Source organism: Herpailurus yagouaroundi, unplaced genomic scaffold (assembly GCF_014898765.1).
Source record: "Herpailurus yagouaroundi ecotype Mexico unplaced genomic scaffold, PumYag 308, whole genome shotgun sequence".
Classification (NCBI taxonomy): domain Eukaryota; kingdom Metazoa; phylum Chordata; class Mammalia; order Carnivora; family Felidae; genus Herpailurus; species Herpailurus yagouaroundi.
In genome coordinates this window covers 6,491,422-6,517,487 of record NW_024412525.1, presented here as the reverse complement: position 1 = coordinate 6,517,487, position 26,066 = coordinate 6,491,422, and the positions used below count along the sequence as shown (strand labels likewise).

At 40.4% G+C, this 26,066-nt stretch overlaps 1 protein-coding gene across 2 annotated transcripts; it reads left to right on the top strand.

The window, feature by feature from the left end:
- Positions 1-96: 96 nt before the first annotated feature.
- On the top strand, positions 97-11,843 carry FAM72A (family with sequence similarity 72 member A). Of its 2 annotated transcripts, XM_040462060.1 has the most exons (4): positions 506-1,638; positions 4,052-4,129; positions 6,843-6,967; positions 10,673-11,843. In XM_040462060.1, the coding sequence occupies exons 1-4, from the start codon at positions 1,487-1,489 to the stop codon at positions 10,765-10,767; spliced, it is 450 nt and encodes a 149-aa protein (XP_040317994.1). In that variant the 5' UTR covers positions 506-1,486; the 3' UTR covers positions 10,768-11,843. The 2 variants fall into 2 exon arrangements, with proteins under 2 accessions (XP_040317995.1, XP_040317994.1); XM_040462061.1 differs by lacking the exon at positions 6,843-6,967 and having other exon boundaries at positions 97-1,638; positions 10,673-10,727.
- Positions 11,844-26,066: the final 14,223 nt, after the last annotated feature.

The window sequence follows — 26,066 nt, the reverse complement described above, 5'->3', positions numbered from 1 at the left end:
GCAGAGCCCACCCCCTTACCAATCACCGCCCGTTTTCTATCGACCGATGGGGCCTGTAGCCAATAGGAATAGCTGATCTCGAGAGGTCTGGAGTGAGGAGGAGGAGCTTGAGAAACTTTGGAGGTGTGACTAGCACCACCGAGGCGTGGTCATAGAGCAAGCTCCTCCCAGGGTTGCCGAGCCCAGAAGTAGAATTAATGGGCGGGGTTAAAATGGAACCAACAGCCAAACACAAACTCTTGAGAGAAGGCACTACCAATTGGACCGGGGTAGAGAGGAGGGGCGTTGCGGAGAATTTTAGCCAGTAGAGAGTAGAGACCAGTAGGGACTGTAGAAAGTCTTCCAATAAGAAGCGTGAAGGGAGTGCCTTGCCTCTTTCACTGGGGCGGGAGTAGGGTTTGCCCAAGCCCCCCGGTGCCGGCCAATAGGAGCAGAGGCGGAGCCAAACTCGGCCAACCAGAAAGCCGAGCTCATCTCGGCACCGTTAGTGAGGCGGGGCGTACGGTCTCCAGGCCACTAAGATCTCAGCAGGGGAAGGCTCCCGAGCCTTCCAATGCGGGACGCGGGCGAACTCTGGTTCTCCCAATCGGTGCGCTGCGCCTGCAATTCAAACTGACAGCCGGTTGGAAAGGCAGAGAGAGCGGAAGAGGGAGCAAAACGCGACGCGTTCGCTGATAGAGACCCCAGCGCCGACTGAACCCCAAAAGCGACCTCTGCCCCGTCCCATCAACACCATCGCGCGCTCCAGAGCGGCCGCTCCGGAGGAGACCTAAGGGGACAGCGGGGGGCACGAGGGAGAGCTGAGGGACCGGGACCAAGAGAAACGGCGCGAGATCCAGCCAGCACGCTGAGGGCTGGGGGCTGCCAGGAGAGAAGTGAAGCGGGGGCCTAGCAGCGAGCAGAGCGGAGAAGGGAGGGTCCTGGGAGGATTGAGGAGAACCCGGGTTCGTCCGGGTGGGAAAAGCGAGGGGATTTCTGGATCCTGGGAAGAGGAGAAAGATTTCCAAAGAGGAGGCGTGGGTCGGGACGCGTGGCCGGCGATCTGAGGGCGAGGAATTGGAGCGCTCCGAGGGAGGGGCTTAGGAGAGGAGCTTTCACGGAGGGACTCTGCAGGAGAAAGCTAAGGGAATTGCTACAGGGGCGGGAGCTGAAGAGTAGAGGAGCCCTTTAGACGCGTGGCTGGGGAGTCTGTAGAGAAGTTCCCAGGCCTTCTGTAGCTCGCCGCCTCCCCACTTCAAATCCCACTGCCTTCCCCGAAGGTTAAAAGGAAAGCCACATTTGCTGCTTCGCCCTGTTCCTACTCAATAAATATTACTTTCACCCTCCCACGGGAAAACAGCAAAGAACTCATTTCCTTCCCAGTTTTAGGGCTTAGAAAAGGTCGAGGCCTCGCAATTTGATTTTTGGCCTGGGGGAATCCAACTAGGAAAGGTACTGCTCTTGTTTCCTTTTTCAAAACCCCGCACCGCATCCTTCCCGGGACGCCATGTCTACCAGCAGTTGTAGTTTCGAGGACCGGTGCGTGTCCATCCTGTGTTGCAAATTCTGTAAACAAGTGCTCAGCTCTAGGGGAATGAAGGCTGTTTTGCTGGCTGATACTGAAATAGACCTTTTCTCTACAGACATCCCTCCTACCAAGTAAGTCTTGCTAGTAGCGGGCAACGGTAGCCTTTAACTAAATGGGAAAAGTGTATGGTTTGGACCTCTGGGAGTCAACAAGGAGGTTATCATTTTGGTGTTCCAGCCACTCCCAACAGTCTGATGATCCCCTTGGAGTATAACTAAGTGGGCAGACTGTCTGGACAAAGTCTGTGGTTTAGCCAGAGTGGTCAGTCCTGATGTAATGTTTCTGGTTCAGTTATAGTCATGTGACCACATCCCTTAAGTTGGATCCCCTGGCGCTGTGCCCCGCCCAACCATCCTAACTCACTGGATCAAATCCACGACCTAGACCCTAGACTCTAGGTAAATTCAGGCAAGGTTCTCTGTACTGTTAGAAGAGTTAAGTTTTTCATTTTTATCCATAAAGTTTTAGGCCAAAAATATTCATAATTTGCTGCCATTATTTGCAATTTGCCAGGCTGAATCAGATCCATTGTCCAGATAATTCAGTGTTCTTTTCTCAACAATCTCTCTCTTAATGAGAGAGAAATAGATTTTTAGCCTATGAAATAGACCTAGCCCTAAAACAATCCTTGTCAACTATTTCAGATACTATGCATTTGTTTGCATCATTAAATCCTCTTCAATTCTGTTTTCAGACACGTAAGAATTTGCTACCTATTTGGAAAAATAGCCATTTTATTTTACTCAAATGTACGTTTTTCTAGCTCCAAGAGGTACTTTCTCTTCCATAGGCAGCATATTTATGCCCTTATGTAATTTTCAAGATTTAGGCTAACAATCATAATACTTTAAAATGAACTTTGTGATGATAGAAACTTCAACATTTTGGAAATATACTCAAAAGCTATGAACTCCTCCTTTCTTGAAACCTTTTCTGAAATGGTTTAAGTGTAGAGATGCCTACTGGCAAAGCAAATGGCTCTCATTTATTGCAAAGATATTTGGGTTAATATTTTAAGTACTTCTGTATGTGTGTGTGCACCTGTGTGTTACAAAAAAAAAAAAGCACTAGACAATAAATCTAGAACCTACTATTGCACAGGTTCTATGATTTTTTTTGTCTAAAGCTTTTTCTTACTAGTAGCACACACACAGATGCACACATGCAGACAAATTAAAAAAAATTTTTAAATATGTATTTGTTTTTGAGAGACAGAGCAAGCACAAGTTGGGGAGGGGCAGAGAGAGAGAGAGAGACAAGGAGACACAGAAAATGAGGCAGGCTCCAGGCTCTGAGCTGTCAGTACAGAGCCCGTTGCGGGGCTCGAACCCACGAACCAGGAGATCATGACCTGAGCCAAAGTTGGACCCTCAACCGACCGAGCCACCCAGATGCCCCTAAAATATTAACCCATTCATCTTTGCAATAGATGTGGTAAGCAATAAGATGAGGGCTCAGATATTGAATTGTTAGAGGTTAGACCAGAGTCTACATTAGAACCAGGTTTTTCTTATTGTCTCTTCTTCTTTATAGGGGTTGTAATAGTAATGGATTAGCGTGCTGAGATATGTATGAATTAATGAACACATAAGATTATTTAAGTGGAATTTTGTCATATTTATGGTAAGCTCAGAAGTATTAACTGACTCTTACAAAATATACTATCATTCTGCTTTAGAGTCTCTTTCAGCTCTTTGGGTCTACAAAATTCATGCTAAATCACAACCAAAAATACAAGGATATGGAAAAATCGGAACCCTGTGCACTATTGGTAGGAATATGAAGTGGTGCTGCTGCTATGGAAAATAGCATCGAATTTCCTAAATAAATTGAGAATAGAATTACCATATGATCCAGGAATCCCACTTCTGGGTGTATATATGTATCTGAGTATGTGTTTATATTTGGATATATACCCAGAAGAATTCAGTGCAAGATTTAAAAGATATATTTGCACACCTGTGTTCTTAGCAGCATTCTTCACAATAACCTTGGTTAACCTTGGTCACTGTGAAGAATGCTGCTAGGAAGCAATGCAAATGTTCATTAACAAAATGTGGTATATGCATACAATAAACTATTACTCAGCCTTATAAAGGAAGGCTATCCTGCCATATGCTACAATAGGGAGGGGCCTTGAGAACATTATGCTAAATGAAATAAGGCAGTCACAAAAAGACAAATAGTATGTGCTTTCACTTATATGTGCTATATAAAATGGTCAAATTCATACTAACAGAAAGTAGACGGTGGTTGCCAAGGGCTGAGGGAAGAGGGAAATGGGGAGCTGTCTGATGGACATAGAGTTTCAGTTTTGTGATACAAATAAGGTCTGGAGATTCATTGCACAACAATGTGAATACACTTAAGACTTCTGTACCGTACATTTAAAATGATTAATTTAGTAAATTTTATGTTATGTGTGTTTTTACAACAATTTTTTAAAAAGTACCTTTGACCATTTCTGCACATTTCCTTCTCCAGTGCAGTGGACTTCATTGGAAGATGCTATTTCACTGAAATCTGCAAGTGTAAACTGAAAGACATCGCATGTTTAAAATGGTAATTTGTGGCAAGATTCTAGATGGCCCTGCATTTGGAAGATGGATGTTAACACCACAGCACAGAGAAAGGTTCAGTGGGCTGCATCGAGCACTGGTTATAACCCATGCAGTGAGCCATTGAAAAACCATTTGTTACTTCAAGTTATTTTTTAAAAGGGTCTTGTGTCACATTTGTATATGATTTTATAATTTTTCAAAGCACCTTGACAAATATCTGCTTTAATTTTCAGAAAAAGTCAATGTAGTTTGGGAAGATAAAACAGAGTTACAATCGTAAAAATCAGGTTTGAGCCCTGGCCCTACTCTTACTCTAAATGTGATCTTGAGTAAATTCCTTAAGCCTCTAAATCCCTGGACCTCTGTTTCCTTGTTTAATTTATAGCTTAAGAAGATAGAAACAATCTTCTAACTTAAGAAGATAGAAATTTAAATATATTTTGTGTTTACCTTATAGAGTGTTGTGAAGATTAAATTAATTACGAATGTTAAAAGGCTTGATAGACTATAAATTACAACACAGATGAAAACTATTACTATTATCTTTTGAGAGGTAGACAGACTTGAGTATTATTTGTCCCATTTTAGAGAGAAGAAATTTGAGATTTTTTTTAACATTTAAATGAGGTTTGGATTATAAATTATAATCCAAATAATTTAAATTCTTATGTGCTAATGATGATTTAAATTCATTCTTTCATTCATTCAAACCATACATTGAAGTCCTACTATGTGCTAATCATTGCTATAGGGGCTGGAAACACAACAATAAATAAAACAAAGTCACTGGCTTTTGGACATTATATTCTAGTGGGAAGATGATTGGTTAGTAAGATATTTAAATCAATAAGATATTGAATAGGGTGGAAGGTGCTCCAAAGGAAATAATAATAATAATAATAATAATAATAATAATAAATGATAGAGAAAAATAGAGGTTGGGAGAGTAGGTAAGAGCTATTTGAGATAGCATGGTCTGGGATGACCTCTCATGAGAAGGTAACATTGGAGTTAAATCCGAAAGGATGACAAGGAGCGCAAGGGAAAATGTTCTAGGCGCAGGGAACAGCTAGTGCAGAGAACCCAAGGCAAGAGGAAGCTTAACATGGTCATGGAATAAAAAGATGATGGCCAGCATGGCTGAGACATTGTGAACGTCAAGGGAGAGTAGTGTGAGTAGACTGGAGATGCGGTCAGAATCCAGATAGTCTAGAGGAACGCTGTCTAATAGAAATCTACAAGCCACATATGTAACTTAAAATCTTCTAAAAAAATCTAAAAATAAAGAAAATCTTCTAATAACCACATTTTAAAAAGTAAGAAGAGACAAGTGAAATTAATTTAAATTGTATATTTTACTTAACCCATATAACCAAAATATTGTTTCAACATGTAACCAACATAAAAAATTATTAACAAAATATTTTACATTCTATTTTTTATCCTTAGTCTTTGAAATCCAGCATATGTTTTATATTTACAGCACACTTCAGTTCAGTCTAGCTAAACTTCAAGTGCTCAACAGCCACATTTTGGATAGCACAGATCTAGACCTTCATATGAAGGGGTTTTTTTGTTTTGAGTTTTGGCCAATGGGAAGCCACGGAAGGGGCCTTAGCAGGGGAGCAAAATGGTCTGAATGCGTCCCTACTAGAATGTTAGCTCCATGAGAATAAGGACTTTGTCCACTGCTGTATTCCCAGCACCTGGAACAGTACCTGACACATAGTAATAGATGCTCAATAAACACAAATTGAATGAGTAAATGAATGAATGAATACGGATGGTGATTAAAGCCATAGAATTTACTCTTGCAATATAGTCCTACAAATAACTGTCAGTCCTGGTCCAAGAACAACTTGCTCTCATGTGTTTGCCTTTCAAGCAGATTATGATTAGAAGACATATTTTAGGTAGGCTGGTACCTTTTATAGTATTTTTTTATAGGGCCTCACAAAACTGACTGACTCCCACATCTCCCAGGGTGGGAACAAGCTATAATAAGAATTTTTACAACCCAAGGTATAAGTATATGTTATCATTAAAAAAAAAAAAAAAAAGTACTAGCTAAAACGTTCCCTGTATATTCACTTTATTTAATAATGACGATATAGGAAAAAAAAATCTGTGGAAGAGTGAAGTACTTGTAATCAGAGGGATAGTCTTGAAGACAGTAAAAAACTTTTGCAACTTTCTCTAGAAGCTACGGATTTGCCTTATTTCTGAATTCCTTCAAAAACACTAAAACTAAAATTAGAGCAGCCAGCTTGTGTTTGGTTTACAGGGGCTCATGCTGTCTTCCTACTCCTCCATCTGTTGAGACAGTTTTTAGGTGCTGGCGTAGAACTAGAACATAGAAGAACCCAAGTTGCCACAGTCCTGGGGATAGCAAAAACCTTTTATCTACAGCACCTCAATTCTGGGTGTTCTACGGAACACATCACAACCTTATGGCATGGCGTCTAGAAGCTACCTTCTGAAAGGACAATGTGTAAAGCAGGACTAGCAAGGAAATGGAGAATGTGTTAGTATTTGACAGTAGCACTGTCAAATTTAACATTACCAGAGTCACTCCCATCCCAAAGATCTAGCAATGGAGGTTGTTAGGAGGAAATGAGGACTCAAGGTGGTCTGTTCATTTACATTAGCACATGAAAATGTTTATATGGCCAGTTATTACCTGGTATCTGAGTATATTTACTTTTCTTTCTTAGTGGGAACATTGTAGGTTATCATGTGATTGTTCCCTGTTGTTCCTGCCTTCTTTCCTGCAACAATGGACACTTCTGGATGTTTCACAGCCAGGCAGTTTATGATATTAACAGACTAGACGCTACCGGTAAGAAACAATTGACTCGGAAATTCCTCTAACATTTACTTGTCTACCAAAACCTGAGTGAAACTCCCAATTGATTATTTGAGGATTCTCTCTGAAACCCTCTCACCTGAGTTGAAAGTGTGAAACGTCAGGGCTTTTAACCCAAATATTCAGTTAGGGGAACTACTAGCCAAAATTCCTTGCCATTTCTATTTCATCGTTGTATATACAAGAGCCTCAGACTTGGCTCTTTTGCTTCTTGGTCTCTTAAAATTAATAGTTGCTCTAAATTGTTGCACTGATACGTATTACAACTCCAGAGAATTTTGGAAGATTTTAGATCTGATGGTCAAGTGTGTGTGTGTGTGTGTGTAAGAAAGTAGGGAGGGGAGCCTGGGCCAGTAGGACCTGGGAGGGAGGATGACTAGGTAACCTCTGTATTTGGTGATGTTGCTTCAGGAAAAAAAAAAAAAAAAAGACATTTTGACATCTATATAAATAAATTATGATGGAATTGTATTCAAGGGAAATATTTAATGCCGATACGTTGTACTAGTTATTTAGTAGGAAAATATACAACCAATTCTTTTTTTTTTTAACATTGATTTATTTGGGGAGAGAGCAATCGGGGAGGGGCGGAGAGAGGAAGACAGAATCTGCAGCAGGCTTGCACTGACAGGCTGACCACATAGAGCCCAATGTGGGGCTCGAACTCCCCAACTATGAGATCATGACCTGAACCAAAGTCAGATGCTCTACTGACTGAGCCATCCAGGCGCCCCGACAACCACTTCTTAAAGGATGTTTACATAATACATTTTATATTGTCTGCAGCCATTTGGTTTTGTTGTGCACATGTGTTTTCTCTATCTCATACCTACTTACACAACAGACCAGGTTGACTTGTAGTGGGACTTTTTTAGTGGGAACTGAAGTTTGCAGAACTTTAGTTTACAGAACAAATTTAAAGAATTCGATAATGCAAGTTGGCACTAACACCCTCAGGTTTTTAAATGTATGTTTTAATCTTCTTCAGAACTTAAAATACATTCCTCTTCTTAAGGATGATTTGTCTTCACAGACGGAAGATCATGAATTGTAAGCTAGGTTCTGAGGGTCTTTAAACCTTCCAATTATGCTTGGGTTTTTATAGACTCTGATTTTTTTTTAATCACCTGGCATTCAATTGTAGCTCTCAACCCATCATTTGGGGGTCTTAATTTCAGACTCTGGGATGTGACGAAGGCCATTTTTGAGGAGAGACTTATCTGAACTCCCCTGAGATACAGGCTCCTAACTTAGGCCTCCAGTTTTATATTTGTGTTGACCATGGACACATTAAAGGAAGTTTCTGCTTTGATACTATTTTTCCTGCTTCATAGAATTCAAAACACAGGGTGGAGATTTTTCCATTTTGATTTACTTTTTAATTATTGGTCAATTTTTCAAAGATAAAAGCCCAGCATTCTTCCATTCACATTGAATCTAATCCATGAGAAACAGATGTATCACAGGATTTCCTTCCTCCCTTCTTAACAGAGAAAGGAAGGTGCTCCTTCTGTCAGATCCAATCTCTTAGTTTATTTTTTCTCCTTTGAACCAATTGTGCCGAACTACTCATGTCTCTGAGTATTCACTCCAAGAATATCAAACTTCTCCTTTGTAACCCTAATATTGTGATTTAAAACGAGACTTTCAAGATGCTTGGTATAAAACAGGGTTTCTCATGATGTTGGGACTGTCCTTGAATCACCTGAATCAGCTGCATCAAAGGAACACATACACAAGCTTTATGAAATTCTAGAATGTTTAGATGGAAAGGGCCCCAAGTCAATGTTCTAGGCTAGGCTTCATGTGTCCACCTGATTTCCCAAAACTTTCCTGAGGACTCTTGAGAAACCTCAGTTCAAATTCTCTGGGATTGGCAAATGCCCTCAAAGGCAAATTGACTTCAGCTCTCCACTTACCTTTATGGTTCTAATTATCCCTTAGATTTTGGCCTAGTAACTCCTTATTATTCCATTAGCTCATCAAAACCATATTACCAGAAGCAGAATACTGTTCATTCTTGGGAGGGGAGGGGAGGGCAGAGTATTTTTTATTATAAACAATGCAAACACAAAAAAAATGCAGAAAACAATATGACAGACTTCTGTATCCACCCCCGCCCCCCCAACATGAAATAGATGCTAACTTCTTGCCTGATTAGATTCTAGTATCTCAACCAAGAGAGACAGTTGATGGTTTCCACTGTTTCAACAACGCCACAGTGCACCTCCTTGTACATATCTCCTTGAGTACCTGTGCAAAATGGCAGATAGAGGAAGTGATGAGTGATGGGCTCTATTTGCTATATATATATATATATATTTGCTCTATACGTATTTAATTCAGACAACAGAATTCAGAAACAAAAAGAAATGAGCTAAAGCTATACATGTGGGTATAGGTAAATCTCAAAAACATGTTGAATGAAAAAAGCAAATTAGAAAAGATACATATAATGCCATACTATAAAAAATTTAAATACATTAAAAAATGCTATATATTGTCTGCAGTTGCATACACTCAGAGTAAAGGTAGTAAGAACACCCATGGTGTACTTACTGGTGGTAAGTGGAAGCGAGATTGAAACCAAATCTCCAAACCCTGGCTCATTCTCTTCCACCACGTGGCCACACTGACAACCTGATAATGTGAGATTTGCTTTCCTTGTTGGACTCCATTGGCTCCCCTAGAGGTCAATTAATAAATTGTATTTTTTCCCAATTTAGTACTTTCAAGTTCTGTAATACATTACATGCCCAGAACAAACCATGTCATTATCTTCCATCATGTGTCTGTCATGTTCCTTCTATATGCCTAGGCTAGATTCTTCAGTATGGAATCTGACTACCCTTTCACTAGGAGGCTTTAGATTGTTGGGTTTGTTTGTTTTTTTTAATGCTTATTTATTTATTTTTGAGAAAGAGAGAGAACACAAGCAGGGGAGAGGCAGAGAGAGAGGGAGACGCAGAATACAAAGCAGGCCCCAGGCTCAGAGCTGTCAGCGCAGAGCCCCACATGGGGCTCAAACTCATGAACTATGACATCATGACCTGAGCCAAAGTCAGACACTTAACCGACTGAGCCGCCCAGACACCCCTAGATTGTTGTTTTGTTTGATGTAATGGCAGCTACAACCTGGATAGCCTCCAGACTAAAACCCACCTATAAGAAAGGATTGCAGTTCGTATTATAAGTGGCTCTAAAACCTTGTTGTTTTTAATCACAAAAAAGCCACCAGCTACTTTTGTGCTTGTTGAGGAGATGAAGAGACTTACTCAAGCCTTTTTCCTGTACCCTCCAAAGAGACACTTAATCTAAAATAATCTTATGAGACCTCCATCCTTAAAAATCATTAAAATAGATTTGAAATTTACCAGTGTAGAGCAATTATGGCGTAATACAGCTAGAGGCAGAGTTTGAGGAAATGGGCGCTGAGATCCTCCGGAGTTCGAAGATTCTAGAATTCAAGCCCTTACTTCAAAGGGCTTAAGAAATGTTTATGTCTTAGATGAATAATATTAGGTAATTTTTATCTATGGCACATTCTTTAATATCTTTTCTCTTTACTGTTAACACTATGGTTCCACATAAGAATGTTAACATACAAGGTTTTCTATATCATGTTCCGAGTTGTAATAGTAGCTGGCTCTAAGTAATTTTATGATCTTTTCTTTTCAGGTGTCAACTTCCTACTTTGGGGCAACTTGCCAGAGATAGAAGAGAATACAGATGAAGACACATTAGATATCTCAGCAGAGGAGTGCATTCGATGAATGGGATTATGAGATGTATAATACCCAGACATTTTCCTATTTAAAAGATATATTAATGGACTGACTTTTAAAATATTAGCAAGGATATACTACGGATTTCTCCTTTTTTTGGAAAAAAAAATGAGACATTTGTTGATTTATTTATTTGCTATCTCAGATGAATTACCTGAATTTAATTTGAGTTATGGTAGTTCTTTTCTTCTATGGCTTCCTCCTCCTCTTCCTCTCTCCACCCTCCACCTGGTATAGATGTGTTCTTAAATTCAGATTGGAGGTTATTTCATGTGTCACTCAACTACCTCACAGTCTTGGGGAATTTTTCTTACAACCAGATACCAGATACCGTTAATTTTATATTCTTGAATAAGGGGCGTTAGTATACATACATGGGGTGTATCCACCAAGTATGCATCCATGTGTATACCCAGGCATGCATATGGCAAGCTCAACTGGGAATTAAAGCTTAACAGGAATTTTTTAAAAAACCAAGCTGTTAGGTTTTCATAGGTACTGGTTATCCTGTGTCATACTGGTGAAAAATCCCTAAAATGGAGCAGGACTTTGTGAATCAGCAAATAGAATAAGTTAAAACTTTAAAATATACGGAGAAATTCTCTTAATTCCTCAGCACGGTGTTAGATAAATGAATTTTAACAACAAAATTATCAGTATATGCTGTTTCCCGACATGATTTATTTATGTTCTTCTAAAGTCATGCAGTTATTGTGTTATGAAAGCAGGGCAACTGAACCTCCATATTCTATTCTCTAAGCCTTTTTCTGTAACTAGCAAATTTTAAATGAGTATTCTCACTTCCAACCCTTAAATAGAAAAAAAACTAAACAAGTGTTTTGCTTAAGCCATTGTACATTATAAATGATGTTTTTGTTTTTGTTTTAAGCTGCATTCAGAGCCACACAGGAATAGGAAACTGGGATAGTGTTGGATTGTGGTTTTAGGTATAGCTAAAATCAGTGTATCGCTTAGTAATATCTCAGCTGTAAACATTCTGTCAATAGCGATACCTAAACACACAGAGTTGTGGTTTTGTAAATAAAGTTTTATTATAAAAATGACCAGCCTGCCTTTAATCTTTTACTGTAACCACGTTTCTTACCCCAAAATGTAAAGGTGTGGAACACAAGAGCTAACATTTATTGAGTGCTAACTATGTGCCAGATCCTGTTCTAAAGTCTTTACAGGGGCAACAGGATGGCTCAGTTGGTTAAGCATCTGACTCTTGGTTTCAGCTCAGGTCATGATCTCACAGTTCATTAGTTTGAGCCCCACATTGGACTCTGCTGTCAGCACGTAGCCCTCTTCAGATCTTCTGTCCCCTTGGCTCTCTGCCCCTCCCCCCATGTGTCTCTCTCAAAATAAATAAATAAACTTAAAAAAAATAAACCATTTACAGATTTAATTCACTTATTCCACACAACAAACCTATGAGGTAGGTATTATTATTCCTTTTTTACTGATAAGACAGGTGAGGCATAGAGAGGTTAAGCAGCTTGTCCAAGGTCACATAACTGGTCAGAGATGTGGCCAGATTTAAACTCAGACAGACAGACTGACTTCAGAGCTCCTGCTCTTTATCTTTTTGTTTTTAATGTTTGTTTTTGAGAGAGAGAGAGAGAGAGAGAGAGCACAAGCAGGGAAGCGGCAGAGAGAGAGACACACACAAAATCTGAAGCAGGCTCCACGCTCTGAGCTGTCAGCACAGAGCCCGATGTGGGTCTCGGACTCACAAACCATGAGATCATGACCTGAGCTGAAGTTGGATGCTTAACCAACTGAGCCACCCAGGGACCCCGGCTTCTGCTCTTGATCTTTATGCCGTATCCCATATACACCTTCAGACATGAATCAGTTACCATTTTATTTAGCCGGGATACATGCTAGGTAATAACTACCCCAAGAGAGGGCCTCAGTGACTGATTTCAAGGTTGAACAAATTCATACTGGATCATAAGATAGAGAAGTGACCCATGCGTATGAACAGAATCTTTTGCTGTAAACCAAGATAAAAGATGCTTCAGGAAATGCTGTACCTGGAAAACTTTTCCAAAAGTCTTTCACACTGACCATCAGCACTGGGATGCTGTGGATGAACGTGAACCAAATGTGGAACAATTTGGTTTTGAATGTGGGTGGATTTCTTTTTTTTCCCCTTTAACCTCTCTTAAAGACTTTGGAACAAGGTGGCATAATGAATAAGATTTAAAAAAAACAAATTGATCCTACATTATATACTTCTTTAGTTAACTTGTTCAATTAAAGAAGAAAAGTTAAATGCTAGAGGAGAGAAATTGGTAAGTTTAAAATTCGACAGAGTTCATCTGGTTTCCCTTGTGCTCATGCCTTCAAAGGCTATGGTCAAGGGGCTCTTTGAAGAACAAAAGCAAGACAGGGGTGCACTGATTAAAGCAAACCCCAAATGTGATTCCATTCCAACTGGAGAATATTTAAAATTATACAGTTACCTTTTAGCTAACTGGGTTATGGAAAGGTCGGTTCTAAGCTGAAAATGGATTAATAATGTTTTAGCTAAAGAAATATATTCATGACACTTTTTTTGACACTGTTTTTTAATAAAAGCACATTTAATAAAAGCACTCTGATAAGACCAAAACCAGAATCATGTATGTAGATTTAGCACATAGTTCCTCGGCCTAGAAAATCCATCAATGCTTTGGCCCTCTTCTAATATTTAATTCAATTCAACAAACCTGTGTTATGCTTCTATAGTGTGCCAAGAATTGTACAATGATGGGCTTACACTTGTTTCCTGGAGAACGCAGTGAGCTGGAGGGAAGGGCAGTCCTGATGAATCTACCTAATGCATCAGGATAAGTGATTTAACAAACCCGTGCTCAAAGTCCAACGGCGCCATAGATGAAAGAACAATCATTCTGAGTATTAGGAGAGAGTGGGAGTTGAGAAAGCTACAGACAAGAAATGATAATTTCACAGTTCAAGGTTGGCCAGCTGGGATGAGAGTTCTGTACAGGAGTTTAAAAGTATCTGGCCTATTTGGTAAATTGTAAGTAGCCTCCTACACCTTCCAAGATATGTGGTAATAATTAATTAGAAGATGAAGCTACCAAAGAAGTCTGAGATGATGTTACAAACAATAGTCCACGCCATGGTTAAGTTTAGACTTACTCTAATCACAATGTGGAGAGATTGAGGTTTTCCAGCAGGAGAATAAAACAATCAGATTTAAGATAACTCGGGATGAAGTGTAATCAAGCTTAGTTTTCCTAGTGTCCTTTCTTGGATGCACCTAACAACTTAACAGTGGAAATTATATTGATTGCCTTTACCCTAAGAACATACATAGATCATTAAGTTCCCTGATGCTCTTGACTTTCATGAAACATCTGATCTGCAGTGGGGCACCGCCTTTTTTCCCCTTCTTCCATCCTGTCATTCCCGAAGTTCAAGGAAGGGACAGAGAGTCATCAGCTGACCCACTATGGCTTTTTTTGCTCCTTTATCTTTTTCCTCATGTCAGTTTCTCAACCTCACATTCAGGCTCTGTTGAGGTATCTTGGGTGGGGCCTAATCTTAAAGCCATAATATTTTAAATAATCCTGGGCCCTGAAAACCAGGTCTTTAAATATTACTAATCTAGGGAGAGTACCCTACAACGAATTGCTCTTCTGACCTCTGAGTCACGCATGGCCGATAAAGAATAATCTATATTGTTTTTCCTTTGGTGAGGAGGAAGTGACCATAATCCTGAAATCATGGGATACGAGACAAGTAACTAAGTAGAACCTAAATGGGGAATGGGGAAAGTGGGAGAGAGTATGGCTCAAATAGTCCTGCTTCAGTGGTAAATTATTCGATGAAGGCTTTCCCTATTTTAACATTCATGCTTATAAAAGGAAATAGTTTCCTTTTCTGCTTTTTTTTTTTTTTTTAACTTTAAAAGCAGCCTAAACCATAGTTTCTTTCTTGCCTGGTATTGAGCATATGCCAAATCTACCCTAAACTGCACAGATGGAAAAAATTAGTCTATGTCTGTGGTACCTCTGGGGTTGAATATTTTTAGTACTTACATCTTTAGCTAAAGATTCTTTCTTCCAAGATTCTCATAGAATCATTTTATTGTCATCCAATGGATAAACTTACTGAGATAAAAATTAATAACATCATGTGCTTGCATATCCCTTTATAAATTATTGTGAGCTTTCACATATACCTTAAAGTAATCCTCAGAATAACCTTGGGAGTTATCCCCATTCTATAAATTAAGAAAGAAAATCTTAGTCTCAACACCCACAGAGTTAAAAGAATTTAAACTTGAATGTGGGTCTTCTAATCTTAGAGTAGGGTTCTTTCCTCCCTCCCTAGTTTACCCTAAACCCGAGGTCTATTTTTTCCCTCACTAGCTATAAAACTTAGGACAAATTCTTTTTTTTAATTTATTTTTTTTTTAATGTTTATTTTTGAGAGAGAGAGAGAGTGCAAGCGGGGGAGGTGCAGAGAGAGAGGGAGACACGGAATCTGAAGCAGGCTCCCGGTTCTGAGCTGTCAGCACAGAGCCCCACACGGGGCTCGAACTCACGGACCGCGAGATCATGACCTGCGCCGAAGTTGGATGCTTAACCAACTGAGCCACCCAGGTGCCCCATAAGACAAATTCCTTTTTACTTTCAGCCTAAAAGGTTAGCTACTGTCATTAATTAATTCATCCAACAAGTATTTATTTTTTTAAATTTTTTTTCAAGTTTTTATTTATTTTTGAGAGAGAGCATGAGTTGGGGAGAGGCAGAGAGAGAGAGGGGGACACAGAATCTGAAGCAGGCTCCAGGCTCTGAGCTGTCAGCACAGAGCCCGATGCGGGGCTCAAACTCACAGACCGTGAGATCATGACCTGAGCTGAAGTCAGATGCTTAACCGACTGAGCCACCCAGGCGCCTCAACAAGTATTTATTGAGTGCCTACTGTGGAAAAAATAGAAGCTGAGGACACAGAACTAAAACAAAGCTCCTGCTGTCCTGTGAAACTGATATTCCTTGGAAGAGGAGGAAGAAAGTGAGGTGACACTTACTGAGGGTTTACTACATGGCAAGCACTGTTCTAAGGGCTTCGCATGTAACAACCCTAAGAAGTAAATCTGATTAGTATACTCACTACACAGTTCAGGAAACTGAGATACAGAGAGGCTAAGAAACTGGCCCAACATCACACAGCTAGTAACTGACATCACTCTGAGATTTGAAGGACTCAGAATTAATTAGCTTAAGGACCATGTTTCCTTTTTGGTTTGCACCGTAGTTGTCTTCCAACTAAAAAAGTCAAGTTTTCCATTAAAATCTTTTCATACATCTTTCCCTATTAGACCTTAGTCGATTTGTTTGTAATTCTTTTAATTAAGATGGAGACAGCAGCATGTCCCTTCTCAGTAAGGGAGACTTGGTGTGCCTGTGCACGATAAGAATGCTAGTCTTACATACCAGGGAAAAAGAAAAAGGAACTTATGCAAAACTCAATTTCCAGCTTTGCTGCACTTCTATCTGGAAATGAAGTCTTTTTCACTAATACGGATTTTTATCTGACAAGCAACAAATGTTCGTTTAAGAATATGTACCTGTTCTTTAAAACTTTGTATGTCTCCAATATTTCATAATAAAAAAGTGAATTAAATGACAGCCCTTTGCAAATTACTCTAGCTTCGGCCTTCCTTATAAGCTTGTATTTAAAATCTATTTATATGGAATTTCAGATACAGCCTTGCCTCAAATGAGCACTAGTGAATCTTCACAATGAAATTATGTATTCGTTTTGAGGAGAGCAAAAACAGGTATTAAATCCATATTCAAGTTTTGCCTTAACTCGTGTTAAGAGTGGGATGGCAAATATCAAAAGATTAATTGGATCCGCCAAATATGGGCACCATAGAAGTTTGCCCACCAGAACCCATCTCTACACCTCTATTCACACAACCCACTTCCTCTGGAAAAGGGCCCATGGTAAAAGAAGGCATATGGGAATGATTCACTTGGGGAAAGCTGTACCCAGAATATCAAAACAGTTTGCTTTCTGTCTCTACATCCTTGCCATCATTTTTCTACCCAAAGGAACCACCTGCTATTATGGCTGTGACACCTGAAAATATTGCAGGAGATTGCTCATGCGTGGGAGGATTTTCAGGCTGTTCAGTGGTATTTAAAAAGAAAAGAAAAGAAAAAGAAAAAGAAAGGGTTTTCGGGAGAAATATTCTCAGAGACTGGAATATTGCCTTGTCTTATCGAAATTGCTCTGTAGCCTTGTTCACAAATACCTTAAAACATTGAGCTACAGATGGAATTCAGTAGAAGACACACTGAGCTAATTTCCTTTGCATGATGTTACCCAGAGAAATCAAGCTGTCAGTATCCTGAAGAATGGTCTTCAAAGAGAGACGGTGGCCAAAGCCATGGGAAGCAGGAAAGATGGAAGAGATTTCCCTTCAAGAACTTCTTCCCAACCTTCCAAAGTCATCTTTTTAAGTAAGAATTTTTACAAAAAAAAAAAAAAAAAAAAAAGGGTCCAGTGTGTCCGATTCAAGATGGTTATGCAGTAACAGGAAGGGGGGTAAGTACTAGACTGAAAAAAGTCCTGAATTCTAAATCGTTCTCCATATTCCAGGATGCAATCATAAAGGGGAATGACAGACCCAGGGTTTTAAAGATACAGAATATCATTCTCTGGTCTAACTAGAGATAATCATCTCTAACTCATGCCTTTCCTTTATCAGACTTTAGTTTGATCATTTAACAAGCATCTCTTAGGTGCAGGTATTTGCAGTAGGTGCTGTAACAGTGAACAAAACATCTTTGAAAGATCCTTCCTTCTGTGTTTTTCAGCAGTGCTTTGGCTAAAACACTGAAAAGACATTTTCCACATCCTCTTGCAGCCCAAAGTTCAGACATGAGTTACTTGTTGCCAGTCATAGGCACTCGTACAAGTCTCTAAGTTCAGAACTAACTTAAGAAAAAGGTGTTACCGCACATTCATTATCCATCCCGCTGAAGTGAAATGGCTGTGGTATGTCTCTGCAGCCAGCTGATCTTGTGGCGATTTCCTGACGCCCAGATCACAGCTGAGGGGGTGTGTTTCTGGTGCTAGAAAGTGGTTGATGGCTCCCGGACCCTTAGCTTCTAGATGATGGCAGAAGTAGCAGCTCCTCTGGCAGGCCAGTTCTGCAGGATCGTTCTGGGAGTTTTTCCAGGAGGCTGTGCCTAGAGCCTACCTCTATAGCCCTCCAAAGGTTTTGCAAACCCCAACTTCACTGACATTTCAGTTATCTGTTGCTGTGTAACAAATACCTCCCAAAACTTAGCAGGGCTGGGCCGAATATTCTGCTGATCTCATCCGGGCTCACATATGTGGTTGCATTTAGCTGTCAGCTGTGCTAGGCTGGAAGGTTCTAGAAGGCCTCCCTCACACGTCTGGGATCTTGGCAGGGATGCCTTAAAGTCTCAGCCCTATCTCTCCACGTGGTCTAGCTGAGCCTCTCTATATGAAGGCTGCCTTCCAAGAGGGTAAAAATGGAAACCACAAGAGCCTCTTATGATTCGGTCTGGGGGGGGGGGGGGGGGTCACACGCCATCACCGCTGCCTCATTCTATTGGTCAAAGTTAACCAGAGGGCTGGCCCAAATTCCAGGGAAGGGAAAATTAGACTTCATTTCTTAGACTTCTCGGGGAGTTGTGGCAAAGTCACACTGCAAAAAGGCATGTGGATGGAAAGGATTGTATCATCGATATACTACAAATGTATTACATTTCTTTCTGTTTCAAATAGCTAGAATGGCTTCTGTTATCTGCCATTGAACTCTGACTGCAATAGAAAGAAAGCAGACAGACCAACCAGCAGGCTGCTGCAGTAGCCCAGGGAGTAGAGAAAGACCTGGGGTGTAGTGTGACAGAGCTCACAGGACTCTGATAGTGGAAAGTAAGTAGAAGAGAAAGTGAGGAAGATATCAAACACAGAGTCAAGAATGACTCCAAGGTTTGGTATGAGTCGTGGTGCTATTTACTGTGATGAGGAAGAACAAGTTCAGAGAGAAAATTAAAATGTTTGTTTTTGAATGTGCCTATAAGACATCAATCTGGCGATTAGATATAGAATTCCGGAGCTTGGCGGAAGAGCTGTGGGCTGCAGATAAATTTGAGAGCTATTCGCATATAAAAACATTTAAAGGCATGAGACTTGATGTAATCAAGGGAATGAGTGAAGATAGAGAAGAATTTGAGCCTTAGAGCACAGCAATGTTGAGACAGGGAAAATGAGTAGAATCCATTTTCGTATATAAAGGAACCCCTGAAGACACTTGTTAGCAGTGTGGATTCCAGGGTCCTTCCTACTCCCACCAATTCTGATCTGAGCCCATAAGAGTCCTGGAAATCTGCATTGTTGACAAGCTCTGTAGGTCATTCTGAAATGGGTAATTTGGAAGTACTCTTTGAAAAACACCCAAATAGATGATGATCGTCTTAGGAAACCTCTTATGGATTCTTAAGTTCAAGGATCCTTCTTTTCTTTCTCCCCACTTCCTCTTATCAGTCATGCATAAAAGACTTGTAAGATGCATACAAGGGAAGTTGGACCTTCTCTTTTTTTTTTTTTAATTTTTTAACTTTTATTTATTTTTGAGACAGAGAGAGACAGAGCATGAATGGGAGAGGGTCAGAGAGAGGGAGACACAGAATCTGAAACAGGCTCCAGGCTCTGAGCTGTCAGCACAGAGCCCGACGCGGGGCTCGAACTCACGGACCGCAAGATCATGACCTGAGCCGAAGTTGGCCGCTTAACCAACTGAGCCACCCAGGCGCCCCGGACCTTCTCTTTTTTTAACCGCATTTCACAGGGTGGGTGAAAGCAAACTATAAACTCCTGCCAGGAAAAGAAGAGGGTAAGGCCTAAACATAGTGTCTACCCTCCAAGAGGGGCATATTCTCCTACAAATACCCAGTTTGATGCCCAATAGTAATATTCAACAAAGTGAGGTGCACTGTCTGAGAGCAAAGTCAGTATTTCTTTGTCTACGATTACAAGTAGTATATGCTCCTTCATATCTCAGGGAGGGAAGAGCAGTCCTATTCTTCCCATGTTTCATGGCAGGTTTAGAGAAGATTAGATGAAAAGCAAATGCTTAGCTGCCTGCTATAGCGTTTCCTCTCCTGTCTATCAAAATTCATGCTGATTAGGCCTCTCTAAGGGAAAAATAACCATTACTATTTGTACTGTCATTGATTGAATTCTTACTGACAGTGAACCTGTGTTTGTCAAATATGAAGATATGAATATATTTCCACTTGGACCTAGTCTGGGACTGTGAATCAAGTGCTGTTCCTGGTAAAAATTTCATGGACATATTCTCTCTTTTGCAGTTCAGTGGTTGCAAGAGGGCCCGAAGCTGTAGGAGCCATGTGCTGTGATAATGATTGCATTGATTAAATGCCAATTACTCCTGGACACTTTTCAAAGTCCTCTGCTGGAAAGTCCAAACTGAGCTTTCTGTCTGACATTAGATCAGATCTCTGTAATCCTAGGTGATAGCTGTTTGGGGATCTCTAGCAATTACTTGTGTCATGTGCTTTAATCAACAGCATGCTTACTATTATAATAAGTCTCCACACCCACTATGAAGCATTACTCAGGCTCAATTCCCCCAGCCCCCACCCAGCTCACATGAACCTGAGCTTCTGACCCATAGATGATTAGGTCATTCTGGTGAATCATCCTCATTGGGGTGGGAGTAGCCCGGCAGCCGGGGCCAGACCTTCACCACCAAGTGCCTGTCTAAAGGCATGATGGATCCTATCAGCCCAGCCAGAGGTCAAGTTACCTGTCTCACTGTTCCACTGGGTATCAATCTTCTGGCTGGCATCCAACTAGCAATTAATTCATCTACTTAACATATGCTTCCATTAGCATACACAGAAAGGGCCAATGCTTGCATACTGTCCCCCAAGAAATTCTTTCCAACAAAGTTTTGGACCTAATCACCATCGTAGGCTGATTTTGCCACCATCTTTGAAATAGCCTGTAGGCTATGATAGAACATAATGAACTAAAGATTGAGCTAAAAGGGTGACTAAAGTCACCAACTTGCTGTGTGACCTTAGGCATTTCATTTCAGAATAAGGGAGTCAAGCAATATATTTTCAGATATCCTTTCCAGTTCTAGCATTCTATGAGTTCATCTGCCAGAGGCAATTGTATTAGTTTTCTAGGGCTGCCGTCACAAGATACCACAAACTGTGTGACTTAAGCAATAGAAATATATTGTCTCACGGTTCTGGAAATGAGAAATCCAAAAGCAAGATGTTGAGAGTGTTGATTCCTTCTGAGGGCTGGGAGGGAAGGATCTGTTCCAAGATTCTCTCCTTGGCTTGTAGATGGCCATCTTCATCCTCTCATGGTGTTCTTCCTTCATGCATGTCTGTCTCCAAATTTCCCCTTTTCATAAGGACACCAGTCACATCAGAATAGGGCCCACCCTCATGGCCTCATTTTAACTTGGGTACCTCTGTAAAGACCTTATCTCCAAATAGGGTCACATTCGGGTACTGCGGGTTAAGACGTCAACAAATGAATACTTGGGGGACACAGTTCAACTCATTAACAGCAATTAAATATCAACTATATGTAAGAAATAAAGAATAATGACTTGATTGATTTTAAGGCTGGTGACTCACGTGGGCAGAGTAGGCTAACAAATAGGTATAGATTGGTGAATTTATTTTGTATACTCTAATGATCTAAGCCTACACTGTACTCATCTTCGTCTCCACATATAGATTTTGTGTAAGAAACAGCTCTGAATCCCTTTGAACCGGAAATTCTTAGTTTTGCCATGCTTTATAATGTTCTCTCATCTGTTTTTATAATTGAATGTGATGGGAATTCAAGCTGGTGCAGCCACTCTGGAAAACAGTATGGAGGTTCCTCAAAAAGCTAAAAATACAACTACCCTATGACCCAACAATTGCACTACTAGTTATTTATCCAAGGGATACAGGTGTGCTGTTTTGAAGGGACACATGCACCCCCATGTTTATAGCAGCACTATCAACAATAGGCAAAGTATGGAAAGAGCCCAAATGTCCATTGATGGATGAATGGATTAAGAAGATGTGGTATACACACACACACACACACAATGGAGTATTACTCGGCAATCAAAAAGAATGAAATCTTGCCATTTGCAACTACGTGGATGGAACTGGATGGTATTATGCTAAGTGAAATTAGTCAGTCAGAGAAAGACAAAAAGCATATGACTCCACTCATATGAGGACTTTAAGAGACAAAACAGATGAACATAAGGGAAGGGAAGTAAAAATAATATAAAAACAGGGAGGGGGACAAAACAGAAGAAAATCATAAATATGGAGAACAAACTGAGGTTTACTGGAGGGGTTGTGGGAGGGGGGATGGGCTAAACGGTTAAGGGGCAGTAAGGAATCTACTCCTGAAATCATTGTTGCACTATATGCTAATTTGGATGTAAATTTAAAAAAATAAAATAAAATAAAAATAATTGAATGTGAAACTTCTCAAAAAAGTCTTATGACTATTTAACCAGTTATTGTTCAAAGGAGCCCCATGAGGATTAACAAGTCGGTAGGCCATTATTTAATTAAATGACCCTGTAGAGGTTTGATTGAGTTTGGCCATTGGAGGACATAATTATGAGTGGAATATGCTTTTCTGTGCTTATTTGAGCCTCCTGATCATATAATGCTATATGTATATATATACACATACATGTGTATATATATACATGTATGTGTGTATATACACATACATACACACATATACATATATATATACACACACACACACACACATATATATGTATGTACACACACACACACACACACACACACACACAGAGGAAAGGAATGCACTAGATTCTGCTGACTCACAGCTACACATTTGGCTTAAATGAAAATACTTGAAAGAGCTCACTCAACATGGACAAGGACAGATTGGCGTGGAACAGGGTATTGTCTATAAAGAAACTGACAGAAGTCCAGATTTATCAGCAAAAGTACATCCTTCACACCAGTGTTCTCTTTTCAGAGCCTCTCTAGCCTGGAAATCCACTAGGTGGAGCAAAGGACCAGGAATTAGCTGACCAGGAGCGCTCACAAGCAAATATGACCAGTACTGCAGCCATTTCTTTCCCTCTACGAAGGCTGGGGGAAAATTGGGTTTTGGAACCACTTAAGATCAAATGTTCCCTGCTCATTAACATGGATAGTTGCCCAAAGAATAAAGAAACTCAAATTTGCTGAGTTGAACATGATTACTAAACACACAGGAGGCACACCCATCTTGGAGTCTTTCCCTATGGCTTGGCCCTCACCACACATTTCCTTTCTGCTTTCATTGGTGGCAGATGGAATTTGGGGCAGACCTCTCACCCGGGCTCCTACAGTCAAAAGACTTTATGCTTGGATCATACATCTTCTTTTTCCTGCCTGCTATAGCCATCCTAAAATTTTGCTATCAACCTGGTGTCTATTTAAACATGGTCTCTTTGATTCCAGGAGCATGGATTCTAATGCTTCTTGCCTTGGATTCCAGCCTTGTCTTCTTTTCTGCACTTATGGGCTGGTTAGTTGAGCTGAGCAGAAGCTGGGAACTTGCCTGATTTTTATTTGAGGACGTTCAAGGGGTAAAGGGGGAATATCTTCATTGCCCCTTGAGGTTTTTGTCCCTTCCACAAAGTATACTCCATGTGCCTTTGCATTCAAACTATGAGTATTAACTGTCCCATGCTGCGGTCCAAACCGGCTACCAATGGAAGACATCGTTTTATTTATTTTTTACAATCATTCCGGATTGTATAGATGTTTTGCAGAATGATCTTGCTGTCTTCAGATAAAACCTCAGCTCACTGAAAAGAGTATTCTCCATGCCTTTGAAGGTTGTGGGGAAAGGGAAGGAGCAAATTCCCAGAGAATATAAACATGTTTGCAGCTTGGGCGTGAGAGTGGGTAGGACTCCATTCTGTGGCTGGAGAGTGTTGAACTTGGTTGGTGGACATCTCTGCGGTCATCACCGTGGGCTGACAACCAGCCGAGTCTCTGCCAGGTAAGACTCCAAGACCTTGTACGGCCCTTGAAGTGGGGGACCCTAAGCAATGACTGAGATTATACTTTCTGCCCATAAAGCTGAATGGGAACCGAGAATTGGCTATAAGTTGATTCAAAGAAAATAAAGAAGCGAGATATTTCTTGCACATCTGAGTTTGTTATCTAAGCTTTATACTGGCTGCACTATAATTAAGAGTTCATTATGGAGGTCTGAGATTATCTGGGAGCAGTATAGTATAGTGGCTAAGAGTTGGGTCTCTGGAGCCAGGGTGCCTGGGTTCAAATCTCAGCTCATCCACTGACTAGCTGTGAATCCTTGGGCAAGTTATTCAGACTCTCTCTACCACACTTTTCCCCTTTTGTGGAAAGAAATGGAGGTAATAGTACCCATCTTACAAGGTAGTGGTTGAATCATATCACATATGTAAAGTGTTCAGAAAATCAGTGCCTGACATGTAGCAAAATTCAACAAATGTCAGGTAGTATTCCTACAGAATTTTTGTGTCCCTATTGTGGCTGTGGAACTTTTAATTATCTTTTAGAACACGTAACACACACAAATGGTATAAAATCCAAATGTTAAAAAAAAAAAAGGTATACAATGAAAGATAAGGATGTAAATGAAAAACTGTTTTCTAATTTCCCTCCCCAGATGCAACCTGTGCGAGTAGTTTCTGTATATTAAACAAATGTAGTTACCTGTAAATGATTCTGTACCTTTCCCCCCTCAGCAATACATTGTGGAGGTCATTCTGTAATAAAATCCCATTGTATGGGTATGCTCTAGGGTATTCCCTCTTACTGACCAAATAATTCTGCAGTGAATATCTTCATACCTACATCTTTGAGCAAATCTGGAATACCTGTGGGATAAATTCCTAGAAGTGGAATCACTGAAGCCAAGGCTCTGTGCATTGTAAAATTTGGTAGTAGATATTGTCACATTGCCCTCCATACAATAAATGATACTCCGACAACCTTTATGTGAAAATGCTAACAGAGGAAGCTATTCAGTTTTTTTGTTGTTGTTTTTTTCGTTTGTTTGGTTGGGGTTTCTTTGCCAACCCACCAACCATTCTCTTATAATTTTTGTTTGCATTTAAGAGTGAGCTTGGGCATATATTTATATTTTTAAAAATCTCACTTCTATTTCTTTTTTGAGAAACAGTCTATTATCAAATGGACTGTTCAGAAGTGAAAATAATACATCTGCTGGTTTTATGAAGATCCTTTTAGTCTGGTCTCCAGAAAAAAAATATTTCCGCCATCACAAGCTACCTGGTGGGTCCATTCCCCCAACCCCCCGCCCCCAACCCCATCTGAAAGTAGAGCTTTCCTACAAAAGCTTCCGTAACCTGAAATCGTGAAAAACAAAGAGGAAATTTTGTAAGAATTTCCAGACCCCCCAAAATAACCTGTTTTAGGCTTTTCTGATACTTTAGGACACATCTTGCTAACAAATGCACAAAATAAACAGATAAGGCACAGATGCTCATAGGCAGTTCACAGCTCTGGGGGCTGGACGCTGAGACGCTGAGTGGAGTTTCGGGGAAGGAGCTGGGCGGGACCGCTCTTGCAGCTCGGGGTGTGCGCTGCCTCAATAAAGGCTCACAGTAAAATGTTATTTTCACTTGTTTTGCGTTTTTCATAAAAGCAAAATCCTCTTTGGATTTCTTTCATTTAGCCAAAACAGGTACTAATGTAGGTTTTTCACAAAGGTGAAGTGGTATAACGTGAACTTTTAAAAAGCAAGGGATACCTGTATACTCTGAATGCTTGGTGGTTGTGCCTCAAGGCCACTGCACCAGAGACAACAGAAGACTTTTGCTTCTTTCAGTGTATTTGGTGGTGGAAGCTACCCTGGGATCAAAGGATGGAAATGATAAGATGCTTCCTTGGATACTTTCCTAGAGGCTGTCACCTGCTCAGAGAATTTGGATGACCCCAAAGCAGGAGAGCTTGAATAAATCTTGTGCATCCCAAGACATGCCACTGGAAGTGTTCAGGGGTGAGAGAAGCAGAAAAATCAAATTTTACAAAATGTCCGAAGGATTTTTAAGTGGTGTTCTTGTGCTCTTACACGGTTTACAGTTTTTCTGTGCAAGTAACAAATGAAATGAGAACGGATCGATCAGATGCCAGCGATTTATCAAAAGGACCTCAGGGAAACCGTGAGCTCTGTTCTCTCGG